The sequence below is a fragment of the Ascaphus truei genome, chromosome 4, assembly GCF_040206685.1.
Source record: "Ascaphus truei isolate aAscTru1 chromosome 4, aAscTru1.hap1, whole genome shotgun sequence".
Taxonomy (NCBI): Eukaryota; Metazoa; Chordata; class Amphibia; order Anura; family Ascaphidae; genus Ascaphus; species Ascaphus truei.
Genome location: NC_134486.1, coordinates 33,658,307 through 33,678,354, shown reverse-complemented (window position 1 = coordinate 33,678,354; position 20,048 = coordinate 33,658,307). Strand labels below are relative to the sequence as shown.

Genomic DNA, 20,048 nt, shown 5'->3' with positions numbered 1-20,048 from the left:
AGAGGAGAGAGATTGGAGCTGAGACAGCGGCAGAGGCAGCAGCAAGAGGAGGGGAGGGAGGTGAGGAGAGGAGTGCTACTGTGTGACACTGTGTGACATGAGGAGTACTGTACTACTGTGTGACACTGTGTGTCACTGTGTGACACTACTACTGTGTGACACTGTGACACGAGGAGTACTGTACTACTGTGTGACACTGTGACACGAGGAGTACTGTACTACTGTGTGACACTGTGACACGAAGACTACTGTGTGACACTGTGTGACACTGTGTGAGACGAGGAGTACTGTACTACTGTGTGACACTGTGAGACGAGGATTACTGTACTACTGTGTGACAATGTGTGAGGTGAGGAGTACTGTATTACTGTGTGACACTGAGGCGAGGAGTACTGCTGTGTGACACCGTGACACTGAGGAGAGTACTGTTGTGTGACACTGTGAGAAGTACTATACTACTGTGTGACACTGTGGAGAGGAGTACTGTACTACTTTGTGACACCTTTGTCATGCTGTGTGACAGTGAGTGAGGAGCAGTCCCGCTGTGTGACACTGAGTGAGGAGCAGTCCCGCTGTGTGACAGTGAGTGAGGAGCGCAGTCCCGCTGTGTGACAGTGAGTGAGGAGAGCAGTCCCGCTGTGTGACACTGAGGGAGGAGAGCAGTCCCGCTGTGTGACACTGAGTGAGGAGAGCAGTCCCGCTGTGTGACACTGAGTGAGGAGAGCAGTCCCGCTGTGTGACACTGAGTGAGGAGAGCAGTCACGCTGTGTGACACTGAATGAGGAGAGCAGTCCCGCTGTGTGACACTGAGTGAGGAGAGCAGTCACGCTGTGTGACACTGAGTGAGGAGAGCAGTCGCGCTGTGTGTCACTGAATGAGGAGAGCAGTCCCGCTGTGTGACAGTGAGTGAGGAGCGCAGTCCCGCCGTGTGACACTGAATGAGGAGAGCAGTCACGCTGTGTGACACTGAGTGAGGAGAGCAGTCACGCTGTGTGACACTGAATGAGGAGAGCAGTCCCGCTGTGTGACACTGAGTGAGGAGAGCAGTCACGCTGTGTGACACTGAGTGAGGAGCAGTCCCGCTGTGTGTCACTGAGTGAGGAGAGCAGTCACGCTGTGTGACACTGAGTGAGGAGAGCAGCCACGCTGTGTGTCACTGAATGAGGAGAGCAGCCACGCTGTGTGTCACTGAGTGAGGAGAGCAGTCCCGCTGTGTGTCACTGAATGAGGAGAGCAGCCACGCTGTGTGTCACTGAATGAGGAGAGCAGCCACGCTGTGTGTCACTGAATGAGGAGAGCAGCCACGCTGTGTGTCACTGAATGAGGAGAGCAGTCCCGCTGTGTGACACTGAGTGAGAGCAGTCCCGCTGTGTGACACTGAGTGAGGAGAGCAGTCCCGCTGTGTGACACTGAGTGAGGAGAGCAGTCCCGCTGTGTGACACTGAGTGTGGAGAGCAGTCACGCTGTGTGTCACTGAATGAGGAGAGCAGTCCCGCTGTGTGACACTGAGTGAGGAGAGCAGTCCCGCTGTGTGTCACTGAGTGAGGAGAGCAGTCACGCTGTGTGTCACTGAATGAGGAGAGCAGTCCCGCTGTGTGTCACTGAATGAGGAGAGCAGTCCCGCTGTGTGACACTGAGTGAGAGCAGTCCCGCTGTGTGACACTGAGTGAGGAGAGCAGTCCCGCTGAGTGAGGAGAGCAGTCCCGCTGTGTGACACTGAGTGAGGAGAGCAGTCACGCTGTGTGACACTGAGTGAGAGCAGTCCCGCTGTGTGACACTGAGTGAGGAGAGCAGTCCCGCTGTGTGACACTGAGTGAGGAGAGCAGTCCCGCTGTGTGACACTGAGTGAGGAGAGCAGTCCCGCTGTGTGACACTGAGTGAGGAGAGCAGTCCCGCTGTGTGACACTGAGTGAGGAGAGCAGTCATGCTGTGTGTCACTGAATGAGGAGAGCAGTCCCGCTGTGTGACACTGAGTGAGGAGAACAGTGGCTGAGATTTGTGCAAGGACTGATATTGTACATTATGCAATATTGTGAATAGAATATGAAATCAGTTTGTGTGCGAGATGTCATTCAGCTACTGTGTGTGGTAGAAAATAGTTGGTATGTGTATCTGCCGGTAAAGATGCTGTATTTGTGTTCCTGTTTGTATGTGTAGGTGAGGAAACTGTAACTTGCTGTTTGTGAGTTTGCGGTGATGGTCCGGTGTCTGTGTGTTAGTTGTGCATCAATGTATTTGCTTGTGCAGTGTGTCACAGCAAATATATTGTCTGAGTTGAGGAGTCCTGTGCTCTCTCTGTGTCAGGGTTCAACAAAACAAGTAGTGACAGTGCGCTGGTCCCCGTGAAGGGTGGCACTGTCCAGTTCCTCAGGGCCTCACTGACGGCTCACGCCTGTCATCGACTTGATGGAGCCAGAGGACCTCAAATCTTCGTCACCCCCAGCACTGGATGTGGGACCAGACACAGGCCTTCTGGGGACCCTCCCTGTCTTTTACACTCTCCTGGTCACCAAGCTTATGCAGGTCAGTATCTACATAATGGAGGCAACTGTTTAGTTTGCAGATTACTGGAGATATGCCTGATCCAAAATTAGAGATGATTAACCCTGCAGCAGAATGCATTTCTCCTCTGGCAGCAAACTGATTTGTAGGGTATTTAGTAGTCTCTCTGCAGACATTATTCCATTACCTGGCACCAGCTTACAGTTTATTCACATGTTCTCCCTGCTGCTTTTCCTAAGTCTCCATGTAAATACGTTGTTCAACATTATCCGGTACCCAATGATTACCTGTCCAGCATTGTCCTAGTGTAGGGGTGCACAAACTCTTCTCTCTGCACCCCACTGCCTGTTCTCACCCCCTGCTTGCTCTCCCCCCCCCCCTTCTTAGCTCCGGCATCATGTGATGTCACTGGAAAGTTAAGGTAAGTCATGTTACAGAGGCCTCGCGTGATCCCCGGCATTTAATTTAAATGCCTTCGGGGAAGCGCCGTCCTCTTTAACCGCTGACCCCCACCCCTCCTAGAAAATCTCGCACCCCCTGGTATGTACACCCCTGTCCTAGTGGATGGCGTGCCCAGCGCCAGCCATATGTAGCAAGGGGGCACCAGATGAGAGAGACAGATTTAGAAAGAAAAGACAATAGAAATACAGAGCGCAGAAAAGATGGGTGAGAAGGGTGAACATTTGAGAGGTCAAGGCCAAAAAAAAAAATTGTTTAAATATCATAGAAAAGATGTGAATCAGTTTAATTCCTGTACGTTTTCAGCCTAATTTGCAGTCGAGATGCAGAAAGCGTCTTGCTTACTTAACATTGATCACCCAAAATAGTCCTTTTGTTTAAATTTTTATTTTAATTCTGTATGATTTTCCAATATGTCGTTGGCCAGTAACTTGTATAAACATTTGTCCAGTTCAGCTGTGACTATGTTGTTTAGCTTGTTCATACAAGGAGACTTTCGCTTTGATGTTGTCCCAGCCACATACCTGATGTACAGAGTTTGTAATTGTCTATCTCTGGATGCATGTGATTCCGAGGCATTCTGGGAGCTACCAGCAGGTTTTAGGAATAAGCAGTATATTTGCATACACATGAATGCACTTAGTTTCCATATGCATAGGATATTAAGTGATGGAACTAATACTTGGTCTGTCTGAGACCAGTATTGTGTCTTATTTACACCATAATTCTCAAATCTTTTTGAGATGGTAAATGCTTATTGATTAGATACTCAAGTGAACAAAATTGTAGTACGAAGATTGAAGTTAAAAAGCAAATGTAGCTGCGTACCTATGGTAGAGGGACCATATTGAATGCTTAATACTGCGGACAAAATGGTGAGTTAGTGCAACCCTATAAATGTGTGTATCTATCGAAGTTGCGTAGACTTATTGTCTGACGTGACAATGTGTCTGATACACTTAACACTAGTCTAGGCTTATTGCATAGGTCTCAGTAGTCTCTAGTACAGTTATGCCCTTGCTAGCACTGCAGGGATTGTTTCTACTAGTGTAACTGTAATTTTGTACATATAGGTATATTTCCTACAATGAACGGATTAATGGTGCTACAGGGCGGAGTGGTTAATTCATAGTTTGGGGGTTACTTGTCCCTTTAGTACCACCGCTCCTATGAATGCTGAAGATGGTATATGTAGTGAGTATTATGCAGAGTCAGTGTTTGCCCACTGGTGTATCCAAATTTGGGTGACGCTATTACTCTCGGCACTTATACATCGCAAAAAGACTGGCATACACTAAAGGAATATTCTGCTTCAAATTACACATATGCACGCACTAGACTCCTAATTCTAGGACATACTCTGCATAAACTGAGGATACAAAAGGGGAAATAACCCCCGTTTTGGTGACCCTACACCAATAGAGGATAACACCATTAACCCTTTCAGTGCTGGAAAGAGGTCTTCTCGTAAGCACTGTAACTAGTTGCTTAGGGCTAGCATAGCCACCATATCACTCGTAGTGATACAACTACAGAGTACACTTACCTGTGTGCACTGAACACCTAGACATAAGACCAAAACCTATAAGTGCTGAGACGGAGTAATAGTCATTGTTTTGGCATATTACCCTTTTGGCCATTTGTGTGTGTGTGTGTGTTTGCGAAACTTGTCTTCAATGGCTCCCACTTGGATAACCAGTGGATAGGCAAACACATTATTTACATGTACAAATCAAATATTTATGCCAGAAACCTGCTTTTAGTGCTGGCACTTCTAGGCATCATGTTGTATTATATCAGACCTTCAAAAATATCAATACAATATCATATCTGTATCTGCTTTTCCTCTTGGTTTTTAGTAAGCCATGTCCAAACTCAGTAATAATACTGTTGGGTTAACAGTGGACATTGTGCGTGATTTTCTTCTCTTTGCTTCTGTTCGCCTCTGTGCAGCAGCAGGGGGATATTTAGAAGCAGCGAGCATGTGGGGTGGCTCTTAGTTGAATCTTTGTGGGTTGAGAGCCTCTGAAGTGGTTGATTCCTCATTCCTCTGAATGAACATCAGCTCCCAGGTCCTACTTTTATAATTTGTCCAGGACGTGGTGTGAGTAAAACTTAAAGATGTGCAAACCATGCACACTTCGTGTAAGCTTTTTGCTGTGAGATGATGCAATTTGCTTATGGCCCGCTTCCTGTTTTGTGTTTAAATGAAATGTGTCGTCAGTTTGTTCATCTTGTGCTCCCCTAGCCCACAATTTAAAGGCATCTGATTCTTACTGGCACATTTTTTCCAACGGTTGCGGTTTTGCCGGGACAGTCCTGTTTATTGAGGATCTGCCCCTGTAAAATGCAATGTCCCCGCTCTTCTGATCAGGCATATTGCTGCTGCTGGGGGGGACGACCAGAGAGCTTTGTGTCCCTGCTCTTGTCACCCGTCGCAACCGGCGAAAGTTATGTTTCGGCGGGGTCGCGGAATTCTGGCAATTTGATTTGTTCAAGGGCCGCCACGTGACGCGACGGCCCTTGAAAAATCACCCGAAAACAAATACATTGCCGCCGCCACGTGTGCTTATAGTGCATGCGACGAGCAACGAGCGAAAATCTGAAGCCGGCAAAATTTGCTTATATGTTTCAATTATCCACTTTCATCTTCAACACATTTAATAGCTGATAAAACATTTTTTTGTTGCATGACAGCATGGCTGTCCCCCCACGGCCGGAGTTGCCACATGGCTGCTTTTGGTTTGAATGTGTGTATATTTTTATTTACAGACCACCAGCCATGTGCACTGTGCTTTACAAAAGAGACAATTCAAGGAACGGTAATGCAACACGTGCAACGGCTATAAAATCAGAAACTAGGGAAGGAACTCCCTATCTGGAGAGCTTAGGCTGTGATTATACCAAGAGCTTCCGTGCTGCAGCGCTTATCTGCGGCGTCATAAGCGACGCTACAGAGCTACATGTGCACACGCACGAGATTTAGCAAGCGACTGCCGGGGAGACATGCTCAGGTGTCGCATCCTTTACCACAACGCCTGTTCCCCAATTCCTCACAGGCTTCAGCAAAACAAACACGGAGAATCATGATAGCATGCTGTGGGTGGGGCTCATGGAAAATCCGCTGGTACAAATGAGCATTTTAGGAGGTAGACAAATAGATTAATTATTAATAAAATAATTAATTTAATTGCTTTATTTATTTTTAAATAATTAAGTCAGTCAATAATTATCTTTGTTTTTCAATGCATATGGTATGTTCTACAAAGTATATACAGGCATACCCCGGTTTAAGTACACTCGCGAGTAAGGACATATCGGCCAATAAGCAAACGGCAGCTCACGCATGCGCCTGTCAGCACGTCCTGAACAGCAATACCGGATCCCTACCAGTACCGAAGCTGTGCGCAAGCGGGGAGACTATAGAGCCTGTTACAAATGTGTTATTTACATCAGTTATGCACGTATATGACGATTGCCGTACAGTACATGCATCAATAAGTGGGGGAAAAGGTAGTGCTTCACTTTAAGTACATTTTCGCTTTACATACATGACCCCGTCCCATTGCGTACGTTAAAGCGGGGTATGCCTGTATGGCTTTTCAATAAAGGGAAACTGTATTTTGTATGAAATCCTGAGGTACAACAGGGCCCCGGGTATACGGCGGGTTCCGTTCCAGAGGCCCGCTGTATAGTGAAAATCGCCGGAAAGCGGATCCGGCGATTTTCACTTTTGTGCATGCGCAAACCGCCTGTTCTGCGCATGCGCGATTTACAAACCAACATGGCGGCCCCTTTCTCGGTGCCGCCGTATCAGCAGATCGCCGCGAAGCGGCGAGAAGCGGGGACCTGCTGTAAATGTTTTCTAGGCTTTTAATTGGTTTAGGTTTTGGAGGAACATGATTGGTGCGTCGTGTGACGTGGCTGTTGCTGCTTGAAAAGAAATGTGCCCATCGCCTGAATGATCTGCTTTGCAGGTGTGTGTGTGTGTGTGTGTGTGTGTGTGTGTGTGTGTGTGTGTGTGTGTGTGTGTGTGTGTCGATGTCAATGAGTGCACAAATAAAACATTTTTTTATTTATTCAACTTTTTTTTTTCTTTAAAAAAATCTTATTTACACCATTATTTCACTCACACAATCTATACACACTCATACTCCATATATATATACACAAACACACACAGTACCTGTCGCTCCTGGCAGCAACGAGATTCTATACAAACAAAAAGCATGCAGCACACGCACGCGTGCGCACGGCCGCAACCAGTATAGAACGTCCCTTAGGCTTGTTCTATAGTGTGAGCGTGCACGTGCCGCACACTTTTTGTGTGTATGCTGTGAGCGACAGTCTTGGAAGTGTGTGTGTGTGTGTGTGTGTGTGTGTGTGTATTGTGAGTAATAAATACGTTGGTAAGAATAAATTATTTATTAACATTGTACATACATATACACACATACATACACTACAGCGAGGCCTCTTGCCTTCTCTCCGGCGGCCTCTGGTGACACGTCACCATGACAACGCGGAGTCAAATGATGCCGCGGGGTGAAATGGCAACGTGACGTCACATGATGACGTGATGCTGCCGATGCCGGAGAAAAGGTGAGGGAGAGCAGGCAGGGGGGCGTTTGCGCTCCCCTGAATCAAAGTATATACTCATTTTCTACATTACTAAATAACAAACTGCAATGTTAATTTTCATGGGGGTTCGAATTCTTCCAGATCCTGCAATGGTTAGGCTTCTTTAGACAATGTTGTGCAGCAGTATTTGTTTTGTACTTGTGTGGCTCTTTTGACTGTTCATATGTTCATGTTTTCAGCTCATGTCTGCACTACCAGAAGACATGAGACCTGGTCCTGATTTCCTTGGTCTGCCTTGGGAGCCTGTCATCTTCACCGTCCTGGTGGGAGTCGCTACACTTCTTATCATCTTCTGGAGAACCTGCCTTTCCGTGAGTTCTTTATCTTCTTTCCCTTTTACTAATGCAAGTCCCAGATATGTCCCATAATTTGTAGGAGCCATAGTCCTGAACCTTTTAGAGTGCCCTAATGACATACCTGATACGGCATGGGTTCGTTTTCTAGAGGCACATCGGGCGGCCAACCCAATAAAAACGTAAGTGGAGGTCCCTCCATTTCTGGCTTCTGGGCACTAGTCGTATCACATGATCAGCCCAGGAGCGGTCACATGACACGGAGGTGCCGGACGCCGGGCAATGTAATTGAAGATGTTACTCTGTGGTAAAGAGGAGCCTTTGAATAACCCTGTCGCTGTCAGAGGACCAGCAAGTCAATGCAGAGTGTTTGTGATGTCTCTGGCAGCAATGGTTGAGACACTCAGAACTAGGTTAACATGGGTTTAGTGTTCTTTTTTTCCCATTACCTTACAACCTGCGTCAAGATAGATAGAGAGATATTAGAGATATAGATATATTAGAGATATAGATATATGTATGTATGTTCCAATCGCGCTGACTGTCAAACAAGGTAACAAAGAAAAAACCGTGTCAAAGCTCCAGGAGGTTGGAAATAAAGCCTTTAGGCAGTAGTAAAATGATAATAGGAGTTGACACCGGAAAATAAAGGATTAAGGGGCTGCAGTTTTCTGTGTTGAGATAGATAATGGTGACAAGGAGGGGACACGGGGGGGGACAACCAATTGTGAGGTGCAGTCACTATCGTCCCCCTTACCCTGGCTATGCCCGGCGTGGAGTACCCTTTACTAACGATGATACGCCGCCTTGGTCATCCTTTCTTGCTGCAGCTGCCCTGACGCTGCCAAAAGCGTCTCCTCCAGGCATCCGGTGGTGAAGCAGATTCTCATACACAGCAATAGAACAAGGTAAGAATCAAAAATCCAGCCGCTCCATAATACAAAAAGTAGGCACTCATCAGCAAAAAAGGGGTTAAAAGGTATACTTTAATGAACTACATAAAAAACAAAAAAACAGAGACTTTGTCTTCTCTGTTATTTCTGCAAGACATATTTAATTGATTATTGATATCAGCTGTCTTGTATGACGGGGAGAGTCATAAATACCCAGGACCTCCCTTACTTCATTACTCCTTGAGAAAGCTCCACAGTAGGCGTGAAACATGTGGGAGAGTAGTTAGTACTGTCTGTTTTTTTGTTTTTTATGTAGTTCATTAAAGTATACCTTTTAACCCCTTTTTTGCTGGTGAGTGCCTCCCTTTTGTATTATGGCGCGGCTGGATTTTTGATTCTTACCTTGTTCTATTGTCAAACAAGGTATTCAAGTAAAGATGAAAAATAGTTTTCAAAGGATCCACTTCTTTGCTGCATATTTCTCATGTGGGTGCTCTGTACTCCCACTGAATATTCCAAAAGAATCTTCCAAATGACAAAAACAGAAGACACAGCGCACCAGCTGTGAATAGTAATATGTGTAATATAAGGATACGTATGGGGGAGGAGGAAAGGATAACTCTTGCTACAGTCTATATGTATATTGGTGCCAGGGGTAAAGAATACTGGACAGAAGATTACACTTGCCTAAACAAGTGAAAAAGACCCCTATACGACTAGCACTCAAAAACGGATAGTATAATTAGAATAAAACTTAACCTTTATTGATATATGCAATAATGAGTGAGTTACACTCTAAAAACAAACACACAACACTAATAGTTAAAAAAAAGTATTAAATGAACTACCTCCAATCAGATAACAGGCTAATGGGGGTGGTAAATAAAGGAACTATAAGGCACTGGCACCTTACAATAAACTAGTCCTGATACAGACAGTGCCTCAGGGTGGTGAGTATGTATAAAGATAAAGGAAAGGTGTGGTATATGAATGTAATGTATGATGTATATAACCCTCACACCTCCCAAACCACCCCTGATAAAATTAGTCACTCAGAGGTGTATATAACCCAGGCTGCAAAGACCGACAGCAAAGGGAGAAGTTGTAAAGGCCCTTGCTGATAGGTGATGGTACGAGAACCATAAATCAATCAAGTGTACTGGTTGTAGCCTGATAGAGTGAATACTAGGGGCTAATAATTGCCAAGCTCATAGTATTTCCACTCTAATAATAGTAAGTGACAAAAAACAAATAGTCCTAGTAAGGAACGCAAATAAAATACAGATAGTCTCCAAAAACTAGGCTACAGTGTAGCTAGGATAATGTAACTGTTGATTAGAGAACCCTGGATACATTGTACTGTATAGATTTCTCACTGTGCGAGCAGCCAGTCCAGGGACTTGGTGCACCGGGCCCATCATCATTGGACTCTCAGCTCTCACTTGGACCTTGTGGAACCCACTTTTACTTTCTTTAATATATGTTCATGTGTTTGTTGTGTGATTATATATATATATATATATATATATATATATATATATATATATATATATATATATATATATATAATCACACATGTGTGTATATATATATATATATTATATATATATATATATATATATATATATATATATATATATATATATATATATATATATACAGTGTTCGATATATACATACATACAGTGTTCGACAAATCACCCAAAAATCTACTCGCCACCTAGTCCCGCCCCCAACCCCGCTTTAAAATAAAATATATAAATAAAATACATTTAATAAATTCCTAGGCAGAACAACATTCGTTTTTGACATAAATGTATTTATTGTTTTACATTATACTAGTGTGTGTGTGTGTGTGTGTGTGTGTGTGTGTGTGTGTGTGTGTGTGTGTGTGTGTGTCGGATCTAGAAATAAAAGCCAGACGTGAATGACTAGTTTCCTAAACCAGTGTCTGGACGTCCCCGCTTCACAATATCTAAAGCAGCAATCCCGCCTGGGATCTTACCTGATCCGCAGTCCCTCAATGTCCAGGTACCTCATTCCCGCAATGTTATACATTGGAGGGAATGTGTTCCCTACCTGTCTTCTGGGCTAGGGGGGGTTCCGATGTCTTCCGTGTGAAGCTTGAGTCAGATCTGGAAGTAAGCAGTATAGGTTATTTCGGTATAGTATAGGGCAGTTAAGATATATAGGGTAAATAAGAGATCCAGATCCAGAGTGTGAGACAGACATAGAGTGTGGGTGAGAGACACAGAGAGAGGGTGGGAGAGAGAGGATGACATGGGGAGAGAGAGAGTGACAGGGGGAGCGAGAGAGAGGGTGGGTGACAGGGAGAGAGAGAGAGGGTGACAGGGAGAGCGAGAGTATGTGGGTGAGGTGGGTGACTGACTGGCTGACACTTGGGTGGGTGGGTGACTGACTGACACGTGGGTGGGTGACTGACTGACACGTGGGTGGGTGACTGACACGTGGGTGGGTGACTGACACTTGGGTGGGTGACTGACACTTGGGTGGGTGACTGACTGACACGTGGGTGGGTGACTGACTGGGTGGGTAGGTGACTGACTTAGGTGACTGACTGGGTAGGTGACTGACTGGGTGGGTGGGTAGGTGACTGACTGGGTGGGTGACTGACTGGGTACTTATGGTGACACACACACACATTCTCTCCCCCCCTGAGAAGTGCTTTAAATGTTGGTGGGCTGATGACTCATCACTCACCCCGTTTCCCCGTTTGTAGGCGCAATGTCGATCTTATCTCCACCTCCCTCACGGAGCAGTGTCGGCCATCTTGCTCCCGACCTGCCCCGGATTGAAGCACCTATCAGGCCCCCGTGAAGACTCTTCCTGCGGCTGTTTGTCGCGTTCGTGGGGGGAGGGGGGTGGGGGAAGCCCCCTCCACACACACACACACACACACACACACACACACACACACACACACACACACACACACACACGAGTTAGGGGGGAAGCTCCAAGACTCGGCTCTCCAGCCTTCCCACCCCGTTCGTGCCCGTCAGCTTCCCACATCGAGCGGGCAAGCATGGGAACGGGAACCACCACACCCACGTGCACAGCCGCGCAACACAACCCCGCCCCGCGCCCATCTCCTGCATCCCAGGTGGCGGACACCCCCGGGCAACAAGCGGGAATCGGGGGCAGGGGGGGGAGGAGATCAGGGGCAGGAGGGGGAGGAGATATGGGGCAGGAGGGGGAGGAGATCGCGGGAAGGGGCTAACCCAGAGCGGCCTGCCGGCCCTCTTCCCCACGTTAACCTAATCAGGGAGGTGGGTTATTTATTTAAAAAATAAAATAAAATTGGCGCGAGCAGGGGAATTCATAGAGCCGCAGCACGGCTCGCCAGCGGCCTAAATCCACTTGCCACGGGCGTGTGGTTATAATGAATTGTCGAACACTGTATATATGTATATATTATATATATATATATATATATATATATATATATATATATATATATATATATATATATATTCTCTGCAACTGAAGTTCCAGAGTGTTAGATTGTAAGCTATAGATCGGTACTCTTCCACAATAATCAAACTATTATAGTGCATTTCTAAATAATGATGTCTCACAAGATACAATTCCTATTAATACAGATGAGTCATCCTGTGACAGCGAATGACTGAGAACAAGAACCGCACAAAACAGACTATTTGAAAGAACTGCTCTTTACACTTTTATTGTGTATTACACCCTTGTGTTTGTTCTCAGGTTTGAAAGTAACGTAGGTCACAGCAGCATCATAAGGTCCAAGACATTAGCAATATAATTGCATGGTTAGGTGCTTTTATTTGCCTCCGTACGCATCCGATATATTTCTCTTCTTGCAGATGTGCAGGGTGGAAACGAGTCCCCCCTTTTTTGTGTGACATTAGTCCGCTCTTCTCATGGCAAAGCAGGTGTTCCCTATAATGGGTTCTCTGTAATTGGATGACAGAGAACATGACGGCACATAAAAACCTACAAAGGAAGCACACGCTAGCTCTATATGTATGCAAAATCAAGCTGCAAATATATTGCACAAATAGGATGTATGTAATAAGAAAAAGAAACGGTTACATGGATAGCACTCAAAAAATTAGATATGGTCACAAAGACGTTACAAATAATTTTTTCGCAGTGAATACCCAACATTTCGGTGGTCACAGCTCTCACTGCACCTAAGGGGCTGTGACCCCCGAAATGCTGTTTTTTCTGCAAAAATAAAGATAATTTTTGGTAATTTCCTTTTGACTATATCTTTTTTTGCTATCAATATTAACGCTTCATATCTGAATTGGGATGGTGAAGGACTCCCATCTTGTTAAAACGTCACCACATGCTCAGGCAAGACTCCATTTTGTTGTTGGATAGAGCAGGGGTGCACAACGCCAGTCCTCAAGCCCCCCCCCCCCCCACCCAACAGGTCAGGTTTTCAGCATATCCCTGCTTCAGCACTGGCGGCTCAATCAGTGGCTCAGTCATTGATTGAGTCACCTGTGCTGAAGCAGGGATATCCTGAAAACCTGACCTTTTGGAGGGGGGGGGGGTCTTGAGGACTGGAGTTGAGAGCCCCTGAGTTAACTGATGTTGCAGTTAGCTATTAAAAGGTTTGATCTTTACCCTACCAAAATCAAACAGGAGGATTACGCAATGAATATGATGAAGGTGAAGTAAAAAATAAAACCATTGGATTAGCAGAGTGGGACTGCAGCTGTAACAAGCAGCTGATGCAAGAGGACTTGTTCTTTTCTCTCTGGTATTCATTCGCTGTAAATAGAGCTCAGCATAAGCCAAGTAAACTGATTCAGGGCTATGCTAAAGCAGTGACTAGGAGGAAATGCTTGTCGGATGATCTGCTTTGGCGAGAGAGTCTCAATATACACCGTGAATCCCCAGTACTCATCTGTGCTATACACCTAGTCCTAAATCCACCGTACATAACGTGACATTACGTAAAACCAAGATAGGACGGGATGTTGTCATTGTATGCTAGAACAACGTCCCAAATACATCTCATTAGTAAAGACTTAACGTGACGTTATTGTAGCACGTTGGTGTTATCTTTCAATAACATGGCATTATGTCGGTCTGGGCAAGACTCCGATCCAGACTCCGGGTGCGTTTCTTCAGGAGATTTGCCGTGGCTCCAGGCAAACAGATGGAGCCGTGTTACCAGCTTGCACAGCTTTGCAAAAGCACGATTTCAAGTGTCTGGATGGGAGTAACGCCAAGTTTAGCTGTGACTTAACGAACGCAACCTCCCCCCGTTACCCTTAACGGACTAAAGAGGATTAGGCGATGCTATGATAATGCTGAATTTGCATGTCCTGACTAAGGCTTTGGACATGGTCAGGCAGATGGCGCTGAGGCAGCGGACTTACCCCCGGCACCCTTTATGAGGGTGGCTTTAGGAGGCGCTTCTGGAGGCGACAGATCAATTTAAGTTTTGGCGCTGAGGGGAGCGGAGGGCCGGTCCCGTGAGCGGTTCGCCCAATGGGGGCGAACCAGCTCTGTGACGTCACTAGCCCGCCCCAGACACGCCCCCGGACGGCGCGCACACTAAGGCCAGGGAAAGCACTCGCTTTCCCTCAGCCTCTGAACGCCTCCGCACGGCTGCAGTCTCTATGGACTCTGCCTAACATCCGTTATTCACGCTATGACTTAACATTGCGCTTGTGCCGTTTGTGTCTACAGTGTTACTCTTAACGGGGGGGTTAACAAGCTTGACAGCGTTTAGAATATCTGAGCCAGTCCTCCCAATCCATCAAGGCTCAAATAAGTGGTCCTGAAGAATTTGTGATTTAAAAAAAAAAATGCAGTTTCAATGAAATGTGTTGGACTTGAACCCTTTCAGACCTGCCGTGCAGGACCATGTGCCTTACTTTGTATGTGAATATGGAAACGTTGTATGCTGGGAGATAATGGGGGAAAGCAGGGCTGCAAACCTGTCTGAGGCATGTCAACGTGCTCACAAGTGGTGTTTTTATTTGCTATTTGAATATAGAGATTTCAAGATGTAAACCAGATCTGAAAGGGTTAAAGTGATTCCAGACTAATCTAGATATTTAACACACTGCAGTAATGCGGACTTCATTTCTAGAGAAAAACATTATGCTACATCGTTCCTGCACACTGAGCACTTGGTAGATAGAGATGAAGAAGCGCTCAAATGCTAGGTATAGTAACCAATGATAGCCAATGCCAATGTCCAAGTGTAATCCAGAACACAATAATAGTGAGTATAGCTAGCAATATAAGGTAATAAGCCTCCTGAAGACAAGTAATGGACAGGAATAACCCCCCACGATCAGTTTCATTGGAGGCAACCTTGTAGCAGAAATAAGGTACTCACGAATCCTTGGTTTGGGACTGGCAGGATGTGCAGCTTCCAGGATAGCAGATACAGGAAGTGAGTAGGAGCTCACGAGCCAACGGAGCAAGGAGAGGAACCAATACCAAAAAAATATCAACTTTATTGAGTCATAAACCTAAAATTCAACGCGTTTCGATGCTGGTGCGTTCTTTATCAAGGAATATGATAAAGAACGCACCAGTGTTCGAAACGCGTTGGATTTTAGGTTTATGACTCAATAAAGTTTATATGTTTTTGGTATTGGTTCCTCTCCTTGCTCCGTTGGATCGTGCGCTCCTTTCCACTTTCTACACTGAGCACTTGGGAAAGGGTCTTGGGTCACTTCAGCGTACCACCAGGATGGGCATTAACCTAGAAGCTTTTATTAGCAATCTGCTAATCCTATTTGCTAAGTGTTCCCTTTCACTTTCTGGCAGTCATACAACCGCTGACCTTTGAATACAGAATCATTGTACAAGCCATAAATACGAGAGAGAAAGAGAGACTCCTTCAGGGTGGGTGCACTGCTCTGTATATCCCTTTAGTGTGTATTGACACTTTCGTGTATGCACTTACACCAATGCCAGTGAACGTTACTAAAGCTTAGACACACATCCCAAGCTACCTTCGACCTAGATATATCTATTACTAAGTTTTGGCTCTCTGAGGTACCTCTAAACAAGTAAGCAACCATATTACATTACAGGGTTAAACCTTTACACAGGCATAATCCTGTAGATTAATCAGGGAATCGGCCTTTGCAGCTCTCCAGCTAGAGCACAAACGGCGAGCAGATTGAACCTGAATAATCAGAAACCCTTTAAATATAACCAGCAGCTTTGTATATTGATCTCAAAGGCATTACTCTCTGTTACCTTCTGTTTATAGCTACTAGCAGCTAAATATATAGCTACAATAGTATAATCATTTGGGGAGAGTCAGAGATACAATCCATACACAAGTAGCACATAAACAGTATACAGCTACATGTGTCTCAATATCAGCCATTAGGCAGCAATACAATTTTGTCTACAAATCCACAATATCCCGTCTGGTTGAATAATGCAGCGGTGCGCAAACTGGGCGGCGCTAGATTTTCGGGGGGGAGGGGGGGATCGCCAGTTATAGAGGTCCCACGCTCTCCCTCCCCCAGGCATTTAAATTATTTATTAATAAAGTGTTTTACCAGGAAGTAATACATTGAGAGTTAACTCTCGTTTTCAAGTATGTCCCGGGGGACCGCGCAAGGCCTCTATAAGACACTTACCTTCCTTTCCAGTGACACGTTGTCCTGGTAACCGGCGTCGCTGGGTGACATCACATGACCCCACGCGTCATTTGACGTTGAGCGGGGGGGGGGGGGGGGAACGCGAGGCGCAGAGGGGTGCGCACGGGGAAAAGTTTGCGCACCCCTGGAATAATGTATTTGATTATATCTATATAGCCGCACGCAGTTTACTGCGACCCTCATTTTATTTATTTGACCTTTTTGAGTGTTATTTCCATTTGTATTAAAAATATCTTTTAATCCACAATATATAAATACTATATTTCTAACATGTATCTGTACGCCCATCACCGTCAGATCTGGGAGGTATCTTACTCCACAGAGAACGGTCACACACCACACCCAATCTGGTTCACCGGTAATCCAATACATCTTTTTTTGACTCTCTACTGGTACTGATTAGACTGCTGTGCCTCTCTCATGCGAGACCCTCTATTGATATATAAAAGGTTTAGTAAAGTTCACTGGCATTGGTGTATGTGCATACACGAAAGTGTCAATACACACTAAAGGGATATACAAAGAGTGCACCCACCCTAAAGGAGTCTCTCTCTTATATAATCTTTCTCCACGGCTTCCTGTGAAGCTTTAATCCTTGGGTAGCACCCTCTCCATTTAGATCGAATGTCCATTATCTACTGTTCATTGTACCAGCCTGTGAAATGAAATTCTTCCAGAGGTTCCATCTATGATGCACCAAGATGTTGGTTTTTTTTTTTGTCATCATGCTGATCTATTGTTTTTACTCTTTTCCAGATCAAAAGCAGAGTTTACCAAGGTATAATTGTTATTTTATTTAAGATTATACATCTCCTAGTTTGCTGTATATTTCATGTTCCCGCTGATCTGGGATATGAAATAATTTACCCAAATAGTTGCATAGTCTTACATTTCTGACAGAGCATTATCTAACAACAATCAAAAATATGGTTTACCATAACCAAGCAAGCACAAGGCTCTTCAACGTGCGGCCCCTGTGCCAAAGCCGGCCACTTGGGCTGGCTCCTGGACTATCCACCTCTGCTAATCTTATTGTAGTTACTCAGGCAGCTAAGCACACATTTTCATACAAAAACTTACTTTTAACCTGGTTGGTATAAACCAGGTATCTCAAACTCGGTCTTCAAGGGCCACCATCAGGCCAGCTTTTATGAATATCCCTGCTTCAGCACAGGTGGCTCAGTTGAAGACTGAGCCACTGATTGAGCCACCTGTGCTGAAGCAGGGATATCCATAAAAGCTGGCCTGGTGGTGGCTTTTGAGGACCGAGTTTGAGACCCCTGGTATAAACATATATGTACAGATGGTATAAATGGTGTAAAACAAAAGTATATATTTGTCTTCCATATATCTTAAAATAAAATAATATTGGAATACTGCACCGTTACGGGAATCTTTCTTTGATGCATAGCGGCGCATTTATCAAGCGTCCTCACCGGGTCCATATTAGCTGGTTATGTGCCCCATAAGGGCCCACTGTTGGCACTGGGACCTCAACAGTGAATGTCTTATGAACCAGGGAACATCCTGATTAAAAAACCACTGAGCTCTTCTGCTCTATGCATTTAAAAGGGGGAAAAAAATAAACAAAGTTGCATTGATTGGGGAGGGTTGATGTTTGATCAATCCGTATCCATATTTTTTTAAATTAAATTATTAATAATAATTTATTAAATTATTTACAAAAGAAAAAATGTTTTGAGGCATCGCCTGACATCGGAAAACAATCGCTGTAATAGGATGGCGCTAGCTTGCCACCTCGGTCAGCGAATGCGCTGTAGGATTTGTAGCCCTGATAATGTCGCTGAGCAGTGTATTGCGTTCTCCTGTTTAGTGACCGAGAAGCAGCTTGCCGAGAAGATACAGACTTTGCTGAAGGAAAAAAGCGAGGCTTTAGAAAAAATATCCGAGTACGAGCAGAAGGTATTTATTTATTTATTTATTTATGTATTTATTTATTGAGACGGCATCCGTTCTTTTGTGTTGAATTGAATGGCAGGATTTGGTATAGTATATAAGTGCTTTTTATTCTTCAACCCAGATAAAAGAAGCAAAAGAGTCCGAGACCACAACACAAGAGAAGAGCGGCAACCTCTTAACTGAAGCGGCAGAACTGAAGGTAAACTTTCTGTATTAGAATGAGTTATTCACGACAATTTTGCTACAATTTTATTTTTAATTGATTTTTGTCTTTCACAGAAATAATACAATTTCATTATTTTCCGACTGAGTTAAGCTTTTATTTTGTGTTGGTCAATGTTATTTAGTCCAGAGGTGTAATGATTGCCATGTTTAGGACACTAACCGTGTGATAAGCATCCATTTCCCCGAATCCACTAGAAATAAAAACGGTATTCATTTTTCACAGGACACAAATAAATAACAATTTAACAGGAAGGATTGTTAAAGCTGAGGAACAAAATGAATTTGATTATTTTAAGCAGACTTGTAAAAAAAGCCAAGTCCTTTTGATAAATTGTTGGGGAGGGGAAGGACCCGACCCTTTAAACCTTTGAGTGCCTGAGGGCCACGGTACCATAGTGCCACGGCCCCTCCGGCATGTCTCGATCATTTAATCGTTCATCGGTAGCGATCAGATGATGGAGACGTCTCTGTTGAAGTGAACAGAAGAGGAAAAGTCTTCCTTTCCCCTTCCATCTGGATTGCGTAGGACGAGATCTCCCCGAGCAGAAAGACCGTGACGTAGCTACATAATGGGGGGGGCCCCCCTCTGACGTGCCAGGCCCCACCTCGCGCTAGCTACGTCATGGGGGCAGTCAAAGGGTTAAAGTGCGAAATAAGAAAGATCAGCAAAAGTGTTAAACTTAATGTCTCTAACAATTCTCACTTTGGGGTCTGCAATCAATCCGTCCTCATTTTCTTTACCTAATAATATGTATGGTCTTGGAGAGAGAGCAACTCTGCATTAGTAATACTTGTTTTTTTTTAAATTGTTTTGCTTCTCCTCAACTCCGCCGTTCAGATGTAAAGTTATAAAACAGAGAGAGAAGCCCCCCCCCCCCCCCCCCCCGACCACGCCCCCACCCCCCAAAAAAAGTTTTAGCACGTAAGACATCAGGCAAGAAACTTGGCGTGTATCGAAACAAAGGCTTTTGTTGCTGTTGTAGCCTTTCTGACTTGCATTTAACAGGTGTCTCTTAAGAAGATGGAGGATGCTAACCGAACTTTAGATTCCAAAATGAGGAACCTGCTAAATGAGCTGGCCTCCAAGAAAGAACAGAACAAGAAGAAACAGGAAATGGTGAGAAGAAAAAGAAAAAAAGTAACCAGTCTACAAGGACCCAGTGCGCATAGCTCCGAGGGGTAGTTGTCCTTCCAGGTCAAGCACTCTCAGATCAGTTATGGGCTAAGTGTTGTCAAAGTTACCCATCTCCAACTCGCTTGTCGTAAACGATTTGCAGAATGTCCCATTCATGCCCAGTTCAAAAGGCAATGCAATTTACATTTTAATACTAAGCAACTTTATATAGATTTAAGCACTGCTCAAAGTGGCTTAAAGTAGTGGATACGGTCCCCAAATTGAAAATATTTCTACACTTATAACTCTGTTGTTACTCTTGTCACCATATTTTAGAAAGCTTTACACAAAA

General features: G+C 44.8%; 1 protein-coding gene across 5 annotated transcripts in view; it reads left to right on the top strand.

Annotated features, from left to right (window-relative positions):
* Positions 1-20,048, top strand: part of MIA3 (MIA SH3 domain ER export factor 3) — a 104,742-nt gene that overhangs the window by 58,633 nt on the left and 26,061 nt on the right. For all 5 annotated transcript variants that reach the window (XM_075595558.1, XM_075595556.1, XM_075595557.1 and 2 more), the window contains exons 8-12: positions 7,782-7,913; positions 17,194-17,215; positions 18,272-18,360; positions 18,479-18,556; positions 19,589-19,699. In XM_075595558.1, the coding sequence (XP_075451673.1) occupies positions 7,782-7,913; positions 17,194-17,215; positions 18,272-18,360; positions 18,479-18,556; positions 19,589-19,699 (432 nt within the window). The remainder of the gene's footprint in view (positions 1-7,781; positions 7,914-17,193; positions 17,216-18,271; positions 18,361-18,478; positions 18,557-19,588; positions 19,700-20,048) is intronic.